The sequence below is a fragment of the Rhipicephalus sanguineus genome, chromosome 10 (genome assembly GCF_013339695.2).
Source record: "Rhipicephalus sanguineus isolate Rsan-2018 chromosome 10, BIME_Rsan_1.4, whole genome shotgun sequence".
Classification (NCBI taxonomy): domain Eukaryota; kingdom Metazoa; phylum Arthropoda; class Arachnida; order Ixodida; family Ixodidae; genus Rhipicephalus; species Rhipicephalus sanguineus.
In genome coordinates, this window is record NC_051185.1 from 57,293,246 (window position 1) to 57,312,869 (window position 19,624).

Consider the following 19,624-nt stretch of genomic DNA (forward strand, 5'->3'; position numbering starts at 1 on the left):
AAAGCAGATTTTGTCCCTTAACTACGCACGCTTGCAAGCACCATTAATTATGAGCACCAGTATCACTGATGTCTACAAACTTTACTGGCAATCATTCTTTTATCACAGTCGGTGCAGCCCTGAGAAACAGTAAATTAATAAGTGCACCAGTTTTCGCCTGTCACGTCTGTCACTTGAGGGAGTCAACTTTTCGGCATGTGTTTCTCATGAAGTACGAAGAGGGTAACAGATATGTTGCTATAGTAACAGTTTGTCAGCCATTTTCTTTGTCCTCTCAGTCGTTCATTATTCACGTTACATTTCCTATGTCTTCTTGTATTTCCCTTGAAATCTAAATTAACAGCATCTTACTTGTATCGCAAGGCATGCGGTTGAAAACATGGCCCCTGTTGTGCATGCGTGCAGTTACCTTGCCAAGTTTTTAATGCTTTGCCCCCCATTCTTTGTTGCAGACTGGAGGACACATGGTAGCGAATATTACGAATGTAGCCGGTATAAGGAGAACCCCAACATAGCCAACGAATCCGCCCATGCGCAAGCAAGGGAAGCTCTGAAGAAGTACCTCTTCTACTTCGAAAGGGTTTGTACACTTATTTATCGAGGCCCGCCATATTTACGCAGATATATAGTACCGGGTTTACGTGTGTGTTGCCTGTGTGTGAAATTGCCATCTTCAGAAAGCATTTCACATTAATTCAAAAGCACATGCAGACCGGTAACAAAATTTCTCGGTCGTGTGTAACTCTCAGTGCCACCAAGTTTACGGGGCAGAAAAGTTGTCAGCTTTGTATAGTGGCCAGATGGTAATTTTGACCGTGCCATAAGCACCTAAATGTTCATTTATAATTGGGAGCTTGAAATAACAGATTTTCCAATAGATAAGTGTCTATTCCTCGGTATGATAAAAAACAAAACATGAAAAGTTTCTGTGTGTGAAAGGAAAAAATTGTAAGCGACCTGTTCATAGCACAAAGTTGTAAAGGAAATCCCCCCGGACTTTTCAGAAGGAATGCTTCTGACATGACGGAAAATTTGATTTTCCCTGTCTGAGGTTCGAACTTTACCAAGTTCCTGTACACTTGTACAGTACTAACGAATTGAAAATGGGACAATTTAGGGCTAAGTAAAGCACATACTTTTGTTTCCACCATCTTTAGTTCGGGTCATATCAGCGTAATTTCGACTCGAACGTGTAGGTCAGAGCCAACATTATCTTTAGAGAGCAAATTCATCGTAGCATAACGTGGTTATCTCGAACAATTGCGCATACTAGTTGTTATACTAAAAAAATTTGATGTTGTGTTTGAATCCGTGAGTACTGTACACTGGCATGTAATCTTTCCAGTTTGTAGAATTTTTAACGATTGTGCTGTCACTGCAAGCAAATGGACGTCAGTACATGCACCGAAATCTTCATACTTGCATAGAACTAGACTGCCACGTCGTAGACACACTGTTCCTTGCAGCCTGGGCTATAAGAGCGGTGCTTGTCTTGTTTTGACCAGTGGGAGAATCATGCCAAGAGCCTCCGCCTGGAGGAGATGACGCTGAGCGCCATCAAGAACCGCATCAATGCCAAGGTGATGGCGAACGAGGGAACGTGGATTGATTGGCAGTACCTGCTTGATGCGGTCGCTCTCTTGGCCAAGGTGAGGACTTCCAAGTCTTGGCTCTGGCTTGTCTGGCAACGTTTTCTTTTAATGGGCGTACCTTGCGAAGTGTGTATTGCCGCGCGTACTTGTTTTTCTCTGTGACTGGGTTTCAGCAGCTGTTTGTTGCCGATTGTCACAAGCCACACCTCGCTGTATTATTGGAACCATCTCGAATGTTCTCAATAATTCTGATCAGATTGCACGCGTTACGTGAATGGGGGAGTACATTCTAGAATGTGCCGGAAGGTATTGTCAAGACTCGCATGTAAACTACACGTCAGATCCGTAGATGAGATTTCGATTACTCGCAGCTGTGCTCACAACCAATGTTGTACTGTGAGTGTTACCTGCTTTTCTGGGCGCATGTCTGGCTGATGAAAAGTTAAATTTTTAGTTGATGCCCCGGCTACTGAATTTTGCTTCCAGGCATCTTTATCAGGCAACCATCAAGGCTTTTAGAGTTTCGTGTATCTCAGATAAGCTTTTGCTTTGTATTAATACACTGCCATATGGTGTTTAGTTGCTATGGAAATGTGTAATGTGCCACACCCTGGGGAGTAGGAAAGGGGTGGAGGAGGGGTGCTGCCTGCTGTATCAGATTGACTCTTATCCATTTTTGTTAGCTCAGGATGTGTAGACGTCACTCTTGAATGTTCCCATGTGAGACATCATGCAAGGAACAGTGCGCACAAGTTTGTGCTGCTTGTACGTAACAGTTCTGCCAATCAATGGATGGGATAAATGACTGCATCACCTGAAGCAACTTGACACATCAATTGCAGTTTCTACTGTTTTTCATTGCCTTTAAAATACTTTATGCGATACGAAAGGTCATTATCATCCTTATGCGTCTTTCTGTTGTCTTCATAGATTTCTGTCGGGGATGTTGGGTGCATTTAAGAATCCCAGAGTGTAGTTGTTTAAACGATAATATGCCCTTGCGATCGATAAGTTTTTGTTGTGCAGCATAATTAAATGCCGAAATATGTACAATTTTCAAGAGTGTGGGATAAGTTTAGAAGGTGTCTGAATGTACGTGTTTGCCCCCATTCATTTTCGTTAACCACACCTGAGTGCACTGTTTTTACATCGGAGCTGTATACCTCTCATTGGTCTGAAAATTTTGTGGTGCCAGCACAATACTCCTATAGTGCGTACAGAAATTCGGCAAATCCCACTACTCACCACAGGCGCTCGTGAGTTTGCAATCGGGCATACAGCGTAGAGCTCGGTATTCATTTCTATAAAAAAAACACAAAACAAGTACCGAAACCGCATGATGGATGATAAGGCGCCTGTGAACAATGGGAACAACCTCCCACGCGTTCCCGGTGAAGATTAGGTTGCAGCTGCTTTGCACTTCACACGAGGGCTTCGAATGACGTCAAATGGCCCTTCCTTCTCCCTGCGTGTGTTTCCCGCTTTCAAATATAAAAGGGAGACCCATCTAGTAACTCATTCAGTTCATTCTAAGACTGCCATCGGTAGACCACGAAAATTAGACACCAGAAGAACAGCGTGAATACAATGCTCGACGAAAGGAACAAATTCGTCTTGCTGAAAATGGTCGCGGGACCAATCATGGTCTACCACAGCGACCACAAAGTGATTATCACTACCATTACTCTAAAGTAATAATACAACATACCCCCATCAGCATGTGTGGTGTTTGATACAGCTTCACTGGACATTCATGTTCGCAGGGCGGGATGGCGGCCAATTTTTTTGTGAACTTGTTTTATAAATGCCCTGTGAGCTTTGTACCTAAAACAAACAAGTGACAAAAGCAGGCCAAGAAATGTGGACTGTCACGAGAAAACTGGGGACTGGGTCATGTGCTATGCCGAGATTACGTATTGACTACTGACGTGCTTTCAAAAGTTTGTGTAGAGCAATCAGTGCAGGGGCATAGCATGTGCAGCAGTTTGTGGAAAAGCATGTGCGTTCTTTCATTGAACACATTCTGATGCATCTCTTGTTTCAGTGCCGTTACACCTTACAGTATACATACCCTTATGCCTACTACATGGAACCTGGGCCTAGGAAAGAACTGGTGAGACCGATACATCGGTTCTTCTTTTAACAGGCGTTACCTTCCCTATTCGCTTATTGGATGAGGCGTTGCCCTGCTCATCATAGGGGCTCAATTCCTGGCCAATGCGGCTGCACTTCCTCGTCGCCCTTTCATCCATCACTGTGCTTGCTCACTCGGTTACGGAGAGGCACATTGACGCTCAATGCAGGAATGGTCGCCTAAGAGCTGCGCACTGAAAAAAAAAACCAAAAATACATGCAAGAATATTCCACAATGGAAATTTATGTCCTCGCTAGTCATCGCCGAGACTGTAGCATATAAGTGGCCACTGCGGCATTTGTGATGATAATTTGCTTATCGCAATTCTGTGTGTATTAACCCTTGTGCTCTTGTTGACGAGTATAGTCATGAGATTTTGTACCAAAATGACCGATGACGACTATACTCATCATCAACAAAAATTGGTCCTACGTAGAACGAATGGCAACTACATTCGTCATAGTTGTGTTTTTTTAACACTAGGTGGCCGCACTTGTCCATGTTGTGCCATTTGTGTCTCGGCTTTCATTTTCTAGCTCTCTTTCATGGTATTGCCATGCGGTGAAGCCATCTTCCAGTTACCTTTTCTTTTTACGCAATTAGTGGAATGAAGGAACCCCATTGAATTGAAAGAATGGCACCGTTTCATTCAGAAAAAAAGTTCTACAAATTGAGCGAAAAAAAGTTTTTGTTAAGTTTGGTACAATTTTCTTTTCTTACGGTAGCGAAGGGCTTAAAGACGAAAGCATTGAATGCCTAGTCAACGCGAAAAGTGACCAGCGGCAGCACAAGTGATGCGAAAAATTATCCTCGTGTGATGACATCGTCACGACGACGCAGGTCGCAAAAATTTGTGACATCATCATGCCATCACATGACATCGCCGCTTGCCCAAAAGCGGATTAATCCCGGAGTCGTTGCTAAACCACGTCAGGTGCAGAAAGCTTCCAATGCCTCCGATCCCTGAGGCAATGCAGAACCAAGATAGCTTTCGACTTCGAGTCAATTCAGGCAAATGCATAAGTGACTGTAGGACTTTTTTCTCCTCTGCCTGTTCTGGTAAGCAAAGTTAAATGAGAGCATTAGATCGATTAAAGGTGATACAGTGAAGGATTTACGACACACACTAGATGTGTAATTTATACCTTGAGTTTGGTATTTACTCAGTTGTTTTTATATACTACTACTGGCCAAAATAACATGCTGAATATTTAGTAATAAAAAAAAAAACACCAGTGCCATAGGTGGGCCAAGAGCCCAAGAACTGAAGTGTGTGCAGTGTGACATTTTACTCGCAGCTTGAGAGATAACAAATTAATGCCAAAAGGACAAAGGACACAGTGCTAATTATCTGGTTCCTTCACTGTGTCCTTTTTTTGCACTAATTAGTTATGTCTTGAGTCAGTTTGTACCAACTAGCCCAACTCTCATCTCTAATGTTTGCAGCCGCTGCAATACAGTTCTGTGTTTTGAGCGATGCGCCCCATCTCACATGGAAGTTTATCTGTTTTTTCGTTGCACTTCTTGAGTTTTCATCCAAGAAACTTTTTAACATGTGCGTGTCTGTTGTGCGAGATCAGCCAATAGAGATCATCGTTCGTCCAATGTGTCCTTGAAAAAAAAGATGTATAATAATGTTGTGTGACAGAATATGCAGGAGAGAGAAACGATTTTATTCCAGGTCAGACCTAAGATCTATTGTTTGTATCTTGAATAATTGCAGTTTGAATACCAGCAAGCAACGCTGGAAGCAGAAATAGAGAATCTCTCTTGGAAGGTGGAACGCGCAGAGACGACAGACAGAGGGGTATATATTTTTATTTTATTTTTGTATAGCAGCCTTTCATGTAGCCGGCCATGCAGTTTCACTTGCAGTGAGCTGTGTGCATGCTTTTTGCATTCGTGCCTTCTGTACACACTGGATTGGGTTGGCTTGGCTTGTCTTGGCTAGCCAGCGGAAGACAAACCAACCTTATTCCCTGTGATATCTTGCATATAGACCCTTTTCATAAATACGCCACCTGACGGTGGGCTTTTCGTCAGTTTCGCTTCGCAAAGGAGCGTGGGATAGTCAGCGCCATCGTGAGGGCATGGGAAGCGAGCCGTCAAATGCGTGAGTGCTGTGATGTTTGTGTTGGCGGCTAGTTCTCCGTGTCATACGCTGAAATCTCACCGTTTGCGTGCTTGAACGAGCTCCTAGTACTCTCCGTTGGTCTTACTGAGGTGCTTCCGATGCACAATGAGCAACATTTGTACCCTTCAACGGGGTGGACGAGCAGTTTGGCTCGACTGCCGCGGTTGCGGGACCGTGACCACAGCTAACTCGCGTGCGTGCCCGGACCGGGAGAAAAAGGCTCGCCGAAGCTACACACTTCTCCCGAAGGAAAGGAAGGACGTCACTGTCGCGGAACTATGCGACCGCAACCGGCGAAAATCCTGTCTGCCGCAAGCCACACCACGCAACTATTTTCCGGACGCCGCGCGTTGGGTTTATGTGTATGCAGTGGCGTAGCCAGGGAAGGGGGGGGGGGGGGGCGGGGGAACACCGGGCCCGTGCCCCCCCGCCCCCGAAATTTTTTTGCCATGGCACCCAGAGCATAAAATGACATCCGCCCACATCTGCCTGCCCGGCCCCCACTTCAGATCAAGGTGGTCCCCCCACCCCCCAGAAAAAAATTTCTGCATACGCCCCTGTTTGTATGTACTAAAAAATGTTGACACGTGGCTTACGATATGCGAGTACTGTCGCTACTAAATGAACGGTACGCAACTTGATCTTTATTTTTCTTGCTGGCCTTACGAACCCTCGCAGTATTTCTGCACAATCAATCGCAATTCACCGCATGGAGGCACTCGGGAGAAGACTATTCATTCGTAAAAACGATGCTACACATGGCGCTGTGAAATAAGCACGTCCGTTTCTGTAGCGCGTTTACAAAACGGCGGCCTTCCGCACGTCCGTTTGACATCACGTACGGAGAGAGAGCACGTGCGTTTGTTGTTCACGTTTTATCGCGTACCTTAATTATCGCTGTTCTCGTCGCGATATCCTCGACGGTGGCACATGGGAACGCAGCACGTCTGCACCATTGCAGCACGCCGTCTGTACGAAAAACGTTGACGACTGTTCACGATTCGGCGGTGCTGAAATGTCGCGCACTGGCACGTTGCCGAAGCCTGCGTCGTCTGCTGCGGTGCCCTCACAATGGCGGCGGACAGTAGTTTGCGTGCGCGGCGCTAGGGGCGCCCTTTTTCGAAAAGGGTCTATTGACGCTTTCCCTCCCATTGGCAACTATAGTCATGAGATTTTGTACCAAAATGACCGATGGCGACTGTACTTGTCATCAACAAAAATTGGCGTAACATGGAACCAATGACAACTCTACTCGCCATAGTTGTGTTTCTTGACGCTAGATGGCCACACTTGTCCATGTTGTACCATTTGTGTCTTGGCTCTCATTTTATTGCCATATTTTTAACTCAATTGGTGAAGTAAAGGAACTCCATTAGATTGAAATAACAGTACCACTTTATTTACAAAAAAAAGGCTCTACAAATTGAGTGAAAAATATTTCCTGTAAATTTGGTAGTACACTTCATTTTTTACTGTAGAGAAAGGGTTAACAATGCTGAGACTTGCATATTAACAGCTGTGAGCAAGAATTTTGTGGTTTAGATTTGTTTCCAAGTTTCGTTTCTATCAGGCTGTCAACGATTTGCAGAACGCTTTCTAAAAATGAGCCCTGCCTATTGCCGTGGGGCTAGTTTTCTGACATAGCTGTGAAGTGCTGCCTTGAGGCCACCTTTGCAGATCGAAATACGTGTTTTTCATCTCGACTTTAGCTCCAAATTTAAAAGAAAATTTTGTGCAGGTTATACGTGACAAAAAACGGATAATAGTAAGCACCGTCACATTCTTATCAAGTTGTTCGTTTCAGGAGCTAGAGAACCAGATGGATGTCGCCGAGAAGAGGCGTTCAATTCTCCTCAAGGACTTCCTTGTCTAGCAGGCCAGAAGGCTCTAGTCACCTGTGCGCTGACACATGACTGTCGTATCGGCACACCTGAAAAAAGCGGAACACCGACGCCGTCGTGCCGGGAATTTACTGAAGATGCTCGACGCGGGACCCCCGCTACTAATCAGTGGGCGCCCTACCTCATCGTCATCCCGTCTTTCACGTTTTGCAGTCGTGGGCGTACATTCGGGGCGCGAAACTACAATTAGGGATTGCTCATCCTCCCGAATGGTAAATTGTCTTTGACAGAATGAAAAATGCAGGAGGCTTTACACATACACACACACATATACACACACTTGCAGCATTTTGTTGGATAGAGTAAGAAAGCTCAATTCGCAGTGACAGTTACAAAGCGTTCCAGCATGATTTTTAAAAAAATGAGTCTAGCGAGAGTTGAGAGAGCCACGGAGCAAGAAATGTTTAGGAGTTTTAACTCGGCTATTTGCGGCGACCAGATAATGTCACGCTCCCGCAGAGACTCATCACGCTAGCAGCATGTGCCGGCCAACATGGAAATTGTTGAGTTCGGTTGCCAAGGAAACCAGTCGTGCATTGCTCTTGTACAACCGCAGACACTGAGCATGGCCGCACAGTGCGTTCAGCTGTGTGCATTTTCTTTCTCCGAGGCCGCAGGCCTGACAAGTTCTACTGACCCCTCCTACCCTCTAAAAGACACCAACAAGAACTTTCGCTGCTTGACTTCAGCTCAGCAGCACAAAAAAAAACAACAACAACAACAAAATATTAGCATGCCACTGGTGCCTCCTTTGGCCCATGCTATTTTTGTGACATTATCTGGTCGCCCACACGCGCCTGTACTGATGGGAGTTTCGTGTCCTAAATATTCTTGATGCGTGGCGAGGGCATTTTTGTCAGGTTTCTGGGCATTGTGTGCTGCTTGGAAACGTTCCCGGCAACGCGATCTACTTGAAGGCTGTGTTGTTGATCGGTTGCATTTATCATTAATTCCCAATTCTGCATGGCTTTACAGGTTAATTGATATGGCCTGTTTGCTATGAAGTAATGGTACTGTTGCGATTGTGTTCCTGTTCGTTCATTGTCAGTGGTCCAATCGATGCTTCACCCATGTTATCAACACGATTGGCTGTCTGTGAACGGTGGACGATAAGAAAAGAGTAAGACTTGAGCATGAGTAATATTTTTTGTTAGACAGTCAAATCTGGATATAACAAAGTTATCTTTGCAGCAGAAAGCCTTGTTATATAGTCGGACCTGAATATACCAGTCAGTAAAATCAGAAACTTACTTCGTTATATCGAAATTTTGTAGTATACATATTCAGCATTTATGCAAAGTGCGGTTGCCAACATATTCTCTCTTTTACGCGTAATGTGCTGGAAAAATGTTTGGCCACACTGCGAGTTGAGGAGTGCAGTTCATTTTTCCACGACAAAGTGATAGTAGAGTAGTACGTTCGATTCCTTTTGCTCTACGGTGTTTTTTTACTGACTGCCAGCAACATTTCTATGTGAAAGGTAGCCGCAAAAGATGCGCTCAATTAATGTTTGCCGATTTTCTATTTGTCATAGAGGAAGGTGTGCGTATGCAGTGCGCAAAATTTTTGTTAGATCAAAATGACGGCTCGAAGTTACTTTGCGATATTGCGAAAGAGAAATTATGGTTTTCAGTGCACCTAAGATTGGAAAGGTAAGATAGTTTGTTACATCATGAATTTCGTACAGTCGAGGTTTGTTATATCAAAATGTGACTGTAGCAACTCTTATATTGTTAATCATGAGTCAAAAAAGAGCAGAGGGCAGGTGGTCGCAGACAGAAATAAGGCACAGTGAGTGTGTAGTTTCTCGTCCTATTTTTAGTTGAGGATGCTGCTGCGGTTGAAAAAGACCACAAGGTTCATAGACCTGCAATATCTTTGTGCTGAACTCCTGCTCATGCAAAGTCCATGATTTTCGCAAGTTTCTTGCCCTTCTAACATGGCAATGGTATGCTTCTTGGACTGATGACATGACTGGCAGCCGGTTGATGCGCTCTGCTACAGCTAGAGGCAGGCCTCAAAGGTTCATTGCTTTCCACTCAACTTGGTCCTGGAAATTTGCGTGTGCACCTTTTCTTAATGGCAAAAGTAAAATTTTGACCGGTTTAGTTGGTTGCTGGCACTTCAGGTGTTGTCTCCGTAAAATCAAGCAATCGAGAACACAGCCTTCGGGGTTCATGCTCTCTGTGATCGAAAATCATTGCTGGAACGCTGAATAGAGATTGCTGTACCGCAGAAGTGACCTCCAAGAATGCATTCGACTGAAGATACAAACTCTAGCTCTCTTTATAATAGGATCATCACCGCAGAGAGTAAAAATTATTGGCTGTGAGCTACACTTGCATTGCCAATCGAGAAATTAGGTCTTCTTATAAGTGTCTTCTCCAACTAAGTGTTGCACTATACTCGCAGACAACTTCTAATGGCAGTGAAGGGACAGCTACAGGGGCAGAGCTTCTGCACGTGTGCTCCTATGCGAAGTAGTCTAGTCTGGCACACGCTTCGTTCAGCATCGGAAAGTGATGGCTTCGCGGCATAAGCGTTGCATGGCACTTGATTTGTCTGGTTTAACGACCAATTGTAGGTGAAATTTGTCGCGAGTTAGGCGGAAGAATTGGAAGGAGGTGGACGCTCGCCTGAAGACGCCGACTGCGCTTACCGTTTGAGGAGCACGTGAAAGGCATGACTTTCTTATGCGTGCAAAAACGCGAAATGACAACGTCTTATGTTTAAAGAAATGTAATATCTCACTGGTGCGTGCGCTGCATCCTGTCTCAAAGCTTTTTGTACAAAATGAGGGATTTTTGCTTCATTTCTCGCGTACAAAACGCGGACGCAGTTGTGGAACAACATTCATTAGCGGTAGCGTTTGCGCAATTCGGCTCTGTAGCCTTTGCGTCATTGCCAAGAAATGTTGTACGCGAGTATAGAGCAGCAGGCTGCATTAAAAGTTACGTGTTGAAGGCATGTCGCGAAAAATGTGTAGGAACGGGAAGTTCCCGTCTTTGCACTGCCTGTTGTCGCTAAATGACTGCGCTGGCAGACTGAAGCCTTTTGCACCCTGGCATTATCTGATGACTGCACAGAAACACTCAGCTGGCATAGTTGCTAATGTACTCGATTTGCGCCCTCATGCTGACCCCTCCATGCTTGTTTTCTTGATAATGCTTTCTGTACGGAGAGAGTTCAGCAGTAGGTGAGAGATAAGCAGTCAATATGGCTAGTACAAAAGTTGTGGCTAATAAGATGGTCCACATTTCAACAATGGTCACGTTGTCCAGGTTCAGTGCATGCTTGCCGATGATGTCCCAGCCACCCTTTCCTTAAACAAGACATTTAGAATACAGGCAATGTTACAAGTAGTGCATGCTTTGGGCACTTGATGCGACATAGCACCGTGGAAGTAGTCGTAGTTTGCTGCACTGATTTGTGCTGCTTACCATACTTAAAGTCGTAATGTTAATGTTTTGCTGCCATTAGTTCTTTAGTCGCGTGACAGCCTTGCATATGTTATCTACACCTTAGAGCGCGTGAATCTGGTGCCGTTCACCTAACAGTTAACGGGAAAAAAAGCCTTCGTTATGATGCAAACGTAAGATATAGCGCTGTCACTGGATTCAGCATGACAAGGTCATCATAAGGTTTACTTCGCGATAAAAATGCAGTACTGTCTCTGGCTGCAGGTATCATACCTTTTTTTTTTCACTTGCACAAAGCATGCAAATAATGAAGCTGCGAGCTGCTAGAAGTAAGACGCATGCTATTCGTGGCCCCCAGAGTTGCCTTATTAGGTGCCGTTTCTTATGTTTGGGGGTCAACAGTTAATTACTCGTGGGACAGCCTGTCAGAAATTCAAGTGTTGGTATTGTGTACGAATGAGTTCACTCAGAGCCACAGACCTGTTTCACTTTTGAACTTGTTTCTTGTCAGTGTCAATTTTATATGCGACAACTCTGTCATCGTGAAATGCTTTGCCATGCGTCTAGGCTCTCTCATCGGGCAGTGCGCATCAGTGGCGTATGTTTTCCGACTGCTCATGACAAACCTGCGTTAACTATCTCAAGGACATCTGGGGTTTGCAAAGAGCAATCTGAAAGGTGCTACTTCAGTAACTCTTCCCGTACAGAAGGTCTCATTTTTCCAATGATTTGCGATGTGAGAACTTTCCTGTTGCTGATGTTACCATGACAACAAACGAGGTGTACCGTTTTTTAAGTTTTGTGTTTTGCTGTGCCGCCCCCTCCCTCCTCTATGCTTTCTCTTGATGTAACAATACCATCTATACAGTTGCTACGACAACCGAACTTGTTGCTTCAAGTTTGCGTTATGAGCTACAAGACATTGTCTGTATGTGCTTCTTGATATGCGTCACTGCAACATTGACGCTCGACTATGAAATAACGAGGGCGTGTTTGTTTTTTTGTGAGCTGTTTGCCTTTCTAGGTGTTGAATAAACAAGTTGCTAATAACCTAATCTGCAAAGCCACTGAAATAAATAATTGGCATTCAGTGTGCACAGGTTATCAAATAGTCTAACTTCCTTTTGCCAATCATCTATGCGCTCCAACTGTTTACGCCTTTGAACTTACACTTCTCTTTTCGTGATGTTGCACCGTTGCCTGCTGCACGTCGACATGAGTGGGCAGGAGATAACCGATTACCACTAGCAATTAAAGATAACGAGTAAAGCAATAGCGTTGTGCCAGTGGACGGTTGTTGTTTGGATGAAGGCAGCGCCTTTGTTGGAGGTGCCTTTTTGTGAGTATAGCGAAGAGAATTAATAATGTGACAAGCCCCTTTTGGTTACAGATTACCTCAGTCGGGCACGACATTAAGGTTGCTGGTCATTTGAGAGGCATACTTCTCCGCATTAATGAAAATGCTGTTCCGATGATCCGGTGCAGGTGCAGTTAGATCTTGGTGTAATGAATTATTGGATATAGCAAAGTACCTCTATAAAATCTTTCTCGCCAATATTAGCATTTAATATGTATGCTTACAACGAACGTCGGCATGACGAATGTATTTTCATTGTGGCTTGCAACTTTCTCATAACAAGATGTGTCTATTGCATTTTGTGACTGTGCGAGTTCACAACCTTGAGCACGCAATCCTTTGCGAGGCAAAGGCATCCCACACTGTGCTGCGCGAGATGGAACTTGTTTGAAATTGTAGCTTTGTTGTGAAGTTGCACGTCTGCATTAGATCGGTTCACTGACCGAACATACGATCCCAAACTTGGAACGACCAAATAGTCACCTTTTAAAAAAAATAGTTTTCATATTGACTAGGGAAACGAGCTTTAGAAGCTGTGGAAAAGAGTGGGTGTGGGTCGAAAAAAGTGTGAAATGTGAATCTTCTGCATGACATGTTTATACAACTTTCGCGAGCTTTTTTAGTGACGACATTTATGAGCGAACTCTGTGAAAGTGACGGCGGAAAGTTGTGCCAACGTGAACGAATATGTGCGAGCTGTTTGTAGGGCTTTTTTTGTACGTGTGTGTGTACTGTTCCGACGGCCAAGCCCGAATCGCTGCGTCGAGCGCCGTTTCTCAGAGATGGGTATTTGTTTGAAATACTGTTGAAAAATGGTGTGCTACCCCTGTTATGGATTGAGCTGGCATTTTGAGAAACCCTTTTGTTTTGTCTAAGTGATCTCGTTGCACTTTTTTTTTATGTACAGTTCTATATATTATACATAGGTGGTACTATACATAATTACAAATTAAAAGAAAGTTGCTTCTTGTACAAGACTGTTTCGTGTTCTCTTTCTCTTGTGTTGCGGAGTTGCAAGAGCGTACGACTATACTCGGCGACAACTTATCTTGGCATTGGAGCGAAGGCTACGGAGGCGGGGCATCCGCACATTTGTGTTACTACGCAAGTAGTTCGGCATCTTGTAGCCGATTTCAGTTCCAGTTTCGGTTTCGCTTGTTAGCATAGCTAGAGCGTTTAACACCACGTCTACATGCAGAATGGGAACATCAGTGTGCGTAGATGTATCTACCTACTGTACCGTATATTGTCACAGGGTTGTTACGTTGACGAAGGCAGCAGTGGGTGTGTCGAAGATGAAACTCTTTATTTGGCCAAGCTTGTGGGCGGGAAACGAGTCAGTCAGAGCGTCGTCCGTCAATAATTCTGACAAGTCGTAAAGCGTGTCGACTTTTATACATGTTCTATCGAATGTTCCAGTGTTATCGCTGGTGGCCACGTAATCTCTGACTATTCGCCTACCGCGCGCAATCTTAACAGAAAGATCTAAAACAATCCTGGCGCTTCTGGAACATCGCATCGCGGTCTGCGCGGAGCATTCCAAACAGTCTTTGCGGGTGAAGCCCGAAGACAACAAAATAAGACACATGGGAATATGATGAACGCCACCAAGCGCACACCGCAACCTGAATACGGCGTTTGCTAGATTCTAACGCGATCACGATTGTAACGCGAGGGGCGACTTTAGTAGCAAAAATTTGGAGAAAAAGCTCGCATTGTATTCGAATAAATACGGAATGCAAGTACCATGGTGCCGCTGAATTGGGTTGAGATTTAAAGAGAGCTCACGCTTAATTAAAAAGAGACTGACGCAGATTATTTTATCAAGCTTCGCTGGTACCACACCTTCACAGAGCGTATAGTTTCTCGGCCGTAGGTATTTCATTGCGCATGAAGTAGCTGTGCACTTTGCGCCGCAATGCTGCCAACTCAAACGTGTAATGGCGCAGCAGCCGCGTCTTGCCGGTGATGCGCTTCTCAGTTTGGCCCGAGAAATTCAATATCTTGCGCTTCGGGGAGGCAAGTGGGGCCCGCAGAGCTTCAGCCTTGATACGCTTAACTGTTCGCTCACTCACTCCGGTGAGCTCGGCGACAGTCCGGCACACTGCATTTGCAGACAAGTCACGCTGACGGCGCCTCACTCTAGCGATGACATTCAGATAACTTACGTGGTCTGCTTTGATAGCCACTTTCTGTCACATTTAGAGTACAGCTTCTTCGGAGAACGAAACGGCGAGTTGGCGGCCGCACACGGTTCAGGCCAACGGTTCAGGGGGCATCGCGGACGCCATGTTTACTGAGACTCTGAGAGAGCAGGCGTGAGGAAAATGTGGTGCAGGCGTGAGAAAAACGCGGTGATGTCCAAAAAATAAAGACAGAAACAAACTTGAAGTTTACAATAACATTTTTCCACGAATGGCTTCCCATACTCGTTCTCTTTTTATAATGAAGAAATCTTTATTTATTCGAGCTAGGTAACTTTTCGAATTAGAAAATAAATATAGATACTATTTCCTGGCGCGCGCGCATGCAGGCACGTTAGCTCTGTAGCTTCCACAGTGGTGCCAAGAAAAGTTGTCGCGGAGTATAGTTCCATAGCAAACAACTTTGTCCATCATACACGCATTCTCTACCATGAGTAGCAACTACTACACAATAGGCATGGAATCTTGAATGTATATTTATGGATGTTCTCTGCACATACACCTCTCATTATTTTTTTCTTGATTCAAGAAACATTGTACACTGCCTTACTCCTTGCAATATGGCTGGGTTATGCTGGGCTATGCCTGTGTCTCAGTACATGGAGATATGCATTTTTTTCAAAGATTTTCTGTGGTTTGTAGTTGTGTGTTATATGCAGTGGCAGGTTATGTGCGAGAAAATATGATACTTGGAAGGACAGCACCATGCAAGTTAGAGATGCCTCTCGTAGTATGCATTCTTTGCCCAAATGTAGAACATCATACATGACAGATATCAGTACAGGTTGTGCAACATTGTGCAGCATTAGGCTGCATACTTATGCGTAGCGAAATATGCTGCAATTATTACAAGGTTGATGTAGCATATGTGAACCTATTTGCAACCGAACAATCGAGTGAAATGCTTCAGAGAGAGTGGCCACAGCTTGTGTTCGATCCAGAATGTAGTGCATTGCATCTTCAATTTGTAGAACACAATGTACTGTCCTGCTCAATATCATTTGTAACGTGGGAACGCATGGTGATGCGAGCTCCAGGCTTGCAAGTAGCTTCCATTTGCCGTCATTTCAGCAGCAAAATGGGCTCATCTCATTTGGTAAAAATCGTGAATGAGTTAGCAGCACTTAGTTGTGGAAACAACGGCAAGTGGAAGCTATGTGCTAGCTTTGAGCTCGTTCAGCTGTGCACCCTCACGTTGCAAGTCATATTGAGTGTGACAGTACATCCGTTATGACGTGTGTCAAGGAATGGAATTCGGAGCTTTTTCTTATTACACCTAATTGCCAGAAATTTGAACAAATATAGCGACCCGAAAGAATGGTTTACCAGTCCAAACAGATGCGATATTTAGTGTACCTTTAATCTCTCACTGCATGCGAGAAATGTACTGCTGCTCGCATGTGCAGGACCCAATCCCAGACGCAGCGACCACATTTCAATGGAAGGTAAACTGCTAGAGGCCTATGTACTTAAAGAACCCCAGGTAGTCAAACTTTCTGGAACCCTCCACTATGGCGTTCCCCATAATTATACCGTGGTTCTGGGACATTAAATCTCCAAGCCACAGTTTAGCAAAGCAGGTGATGCAGCAAATATCTCTGAGACATTGCTTTGCAATGCCCTCGTAGTGAACATGAAAAAAAACAAATCATGATTGCAACTCTTCTTTGAGATGTGAGTCGCACGATATTTAATTGCATATACACTATTATTGGCAGTGGTTATGATAGCTATGTCCTCCTTCCATGCCTAACAACTGTCCAGCCGTCTTCGTCGGGTTCTTGTCGTCGTGGCTGCTGTTGGCTCGAGCTGGGCCCGTTCAGCTGAAGGCCTCCCATCTGTGACGACACCTCCGTGTCAATGTGGTTCTGAAAAAAAAAATAATAATAAAAAGGCCAACATAAACACCAAGTGAAAGAGTGTACAGAATACACACACTTCCTACCTGTCAAAATAGTGCATTGCAACCTTTTTGAAAAACCGGATGACATGGAAGCAAGCACAGAGGCACAGTAGACCTTTAATGACAATCTATTTCTTCGTTGTAAATTTCGTAGCAATTCACTCATTGGAACATGGCATACCAGCTTACCTGCATTTCTGCTTCGTCATCACTGTCGTAGTCTCCAGCGACAGGTACCCTCAGCGTCCTTGTTTGCGGAAGCCTCTGCGACAGAGACTCCAGCACTTCGTTTTCCCTGCCCTCAAGGCAGAGCTGATAGTGCTTGCACAGCAAGGCCGATATCTGCGTGCAAGTGGTAGCAGGTATAAACATTTTTGGTTGCTTAGGACCCTGCAACGCTACCTGTGTGTATTAAAGTGGCTTATTCAACTGGAGGCCACGAATTTAAAGAACTGAAACAGCATCGGCGAACACTTTGGCAAGGACATCCAAAATTCGATGAGGTACCCCTCTATTATGTAGACAATGTGAACTGGTGACATGGAACACTTCAATTAGTACTGCTGGCACTTCGATGTCGAAAGTTCTGCTAGACAAGCTACAAAAAAAAACGGGGGAATTTTAAAACTGCGCCTGCATTCTCCAAATTACTGAAATAAGTGTAATGTGGTGGATTCACACATTTGGCTCGAATATAAACGCAATACACGACTTGTATACATTTGATAGATGAACAGTGCAAGAGATCAACAAATGGAGTGATGACTGGCCCAGATTTCCAGGCTAACCCCGCCTTCAGGAAACACGTTAACCAACGAATGATCAGACAATGGCTAAAGGAAGGTAACGTTTAATCTCGAACTATGGCAGGCTTCAAGGCGGTGGTAATGCCTAAAGCACTTCTAGAGGGAATCCTTCCACAAAGTGCAAAGAACTAAAGGAAGACAGTTCTAATAATCGTAAATAAAACTGACACAGTGTCACTCCTAGTGCGAGCTCACCTGCCCTACGCTGCCATCTTCAATGATGGTGTCGAATTCGTTGTCGATGATATCGGCTATTAAGTCGGCCACTTCATCGGGATGCAAGTTACCTGAGGACAAACGAATAGCAATACTATAACGACGCCGATGACACACGGCCATCTACGATCGCAATCGCCTATAAAATTGTTGTTGATCTTGTTTTCATAGTTATCCATTTATGTAAGCATATGTTACCCTGTGTATTCCCCCCTGCAATAATGCCTTCGGGCGCTGCAGGTACTTTAAATAAATAAATAAATAAATAAATCCGGACTGAATTTCCCGACCCGCAGTTGGATCCTTTAGGCAGCTTGCGTAAACGAGCCAATAGCGACCGAGAAATTCGATCGCGATCCAAAGTGCACCGTGTGACAACCGTATTGACCACAGCTAGTCGCACATGGATAACAAGATCACTGCAACCTCTAATGCGAAACGATTTCGTAAGTTACTGCTTACTGTTGTCGGCGAAATGCTGTTCTAGAACTCCAACGAGCCACTGCTCTTTCTCCCGTGCTTGTGGTCCACCCATGCCATTTTCAATAGCAACCTGCGAAGCCAAAACGGTTAGCGGAACATTTAAATACAGTCTTAAATGCATCGAATGTCATTAACATATCGCGTATGCCAGCGTGCAAGAGACGCGGGGCGCGAGTATGCCGAGGGTTCGTTTTCAAAGAACAAAATGCCTTTTTCATGAAATCGCCGATCGACGATACTTTACGGTGATCGCGAGCTGCGGTGTAGCGAGTCAAACTACAACGTACCTGCAGGCCATGCCAATCGCCTATTAAAGTTTTGACAGACACGTGAAACGCGTTGCCAGCCGCCATGTTTACATCTGATGCACTGGTTGCGCTGTCGCTCGTGCTGCCGCCAGTAGGAATCGTTGCAGTTTCGGTTTCCACTTCCGCTGACGGTTTGCTAAGGATATTATGGAACTCGATGTTCAAAAGGAACTTTCCGACCCTCAGAGACTCCATGTCATCGTTGCTGCAAGCGTGGGAACGTTCAATACTTCTGAAATAGTCGGATTTTAATTTTGAAATATAGTACTTTGCGTAACAAATTTATTTGTTCGTGCTGCATTTTGCTTCTGGGGTGGGATATTGTGAAAGATATATGTGTGCTGTATTTGCTTAGACTGTTAAAATGTAAGGGCTACGGGCTCGATATGCAGCTTTTACCTGCAGTACGCTCTACTAAGCTTGATGAATATGGGGACAAAAACTCACAGGGTCCCTTACTCACCTGGGACGACTCGACGTATTGTTCCTACCCCGCCACCCTCCGAAAACTTTCTGCACGTAATGTGGGTTTGCATGGCCTCCAGGTTCGGAGGCACCTCACCCGCTTTCGCGCTGCCTCCATGATTGGCCCACCCTTGACCAAGCTACGATGTCATGTGATGACGCCACCATGTGACGTCATGACTTCATCATGACATCACAAATTTTGGCTGTCGGTGACGTCATCACGTGATGATGATTTTTCGCACCACTCGTGCTGGTGCCACCGACACGGGACGCTGGTCAACTTTCGCGTTTGATGAGGCATCTAAGACTTTCCCCTTAATAAATCTGAATGTACTTTCTGAGCGTTGCACCGAGAGCATTTCCTCTGCAGCTGTCATAATTCACTGCTTGGTTCTCAGCAAGTGTCTAAGCATTGATCGAGTCATCAATATTTTTTTCAGATATGGGCACGTCCGACGTAATATTGCCGTCGCCGTCGGTGCTGCCGTGAGGTTCCTTAGAAAGTCTAAATCGATAGCATCGCCCCGTGTGTCGTTTGTTCTAAGTGCGAGTGAAAGCGTACGAGCACAGCCAGCGATTGCGGCTCAAGCCAGAGTTAATTAATATACTGAGTCAGTATACTAACTCTATGGCTCAAGCGCAGATCGTACGCGCCGGCTGTCTTTCGTTGTACGAAAGGCTGATAGGGGGGAGGGGGGC

The 19,624-nt window shown here is 44.9% G+C and overlaps 2 protein-coding genes across 3 annotated transcripts in view; one reads left to right on the forward strand and one right to left on the reverse strand.

Annotated features, from left to right (window-relative positions):
• LOC119371906 (potential E3 ubiquitin-protein ligase ariadne-2) overlaps nt 1–13,512 on the forward strand; it is a 28,181-nt gene extending 14,669 nt beyond the window's left edge. For both annotated transcript variants that reach the window (XM_037642362.2, XM_037642363.2), the window contains 5 exons: nt 453–580; nt 1,506–1,649; nt 3,637–3,705; nt 5,450–5,533; nt 7,665–13,512. In XM_037642362.2, the coding sequence (XP_037498290.1) occupies nt 453–580; nt 1,506–1,649; nt 3,637–3,705; nt 5,450–5,533; nt 7,665–7,733 (494 nt within the window). In that variant the 3' untranslated portion in view covers nt 7,734–13,512. The remainder of the gene's footprint in view (nt 1–452; nt 581–1,505; nt 1,650–3,636; nt 3,706–5,449; nt 5,534–7,664) is intronic.
• Nucleotides 13,513–16,428: 2,916 nt separating this feature from the next.
• LOC119371908 (pre-rRNA-processing protein TSR2 homolog) lies at nt 16,429–18,522 on the reverse strand. The gene is made up of 5 exons (XM_037642366.2): nt 18,437–18,522; nt 18,129–18,219; nt 17,646–17,737; nt 16,834–16,986; nt 16,429–16,609 (listed from the first exon to the last, which is right to left on the reverse strand). Exons 1-5 carry the CDS (start codon nt 18,500–18,502, stop codon nt 16,472–16,474), a joined length of 540 nt encoding a protein of 179 aa, XP_037498294.1. The 5' UTR covers nt 18,503–18,522; the 3' UTR covers nt 16,429–16,471.
• Between the last annotated feature and the right edge of the window lie 1,102 nt (nt 18,523–19,624).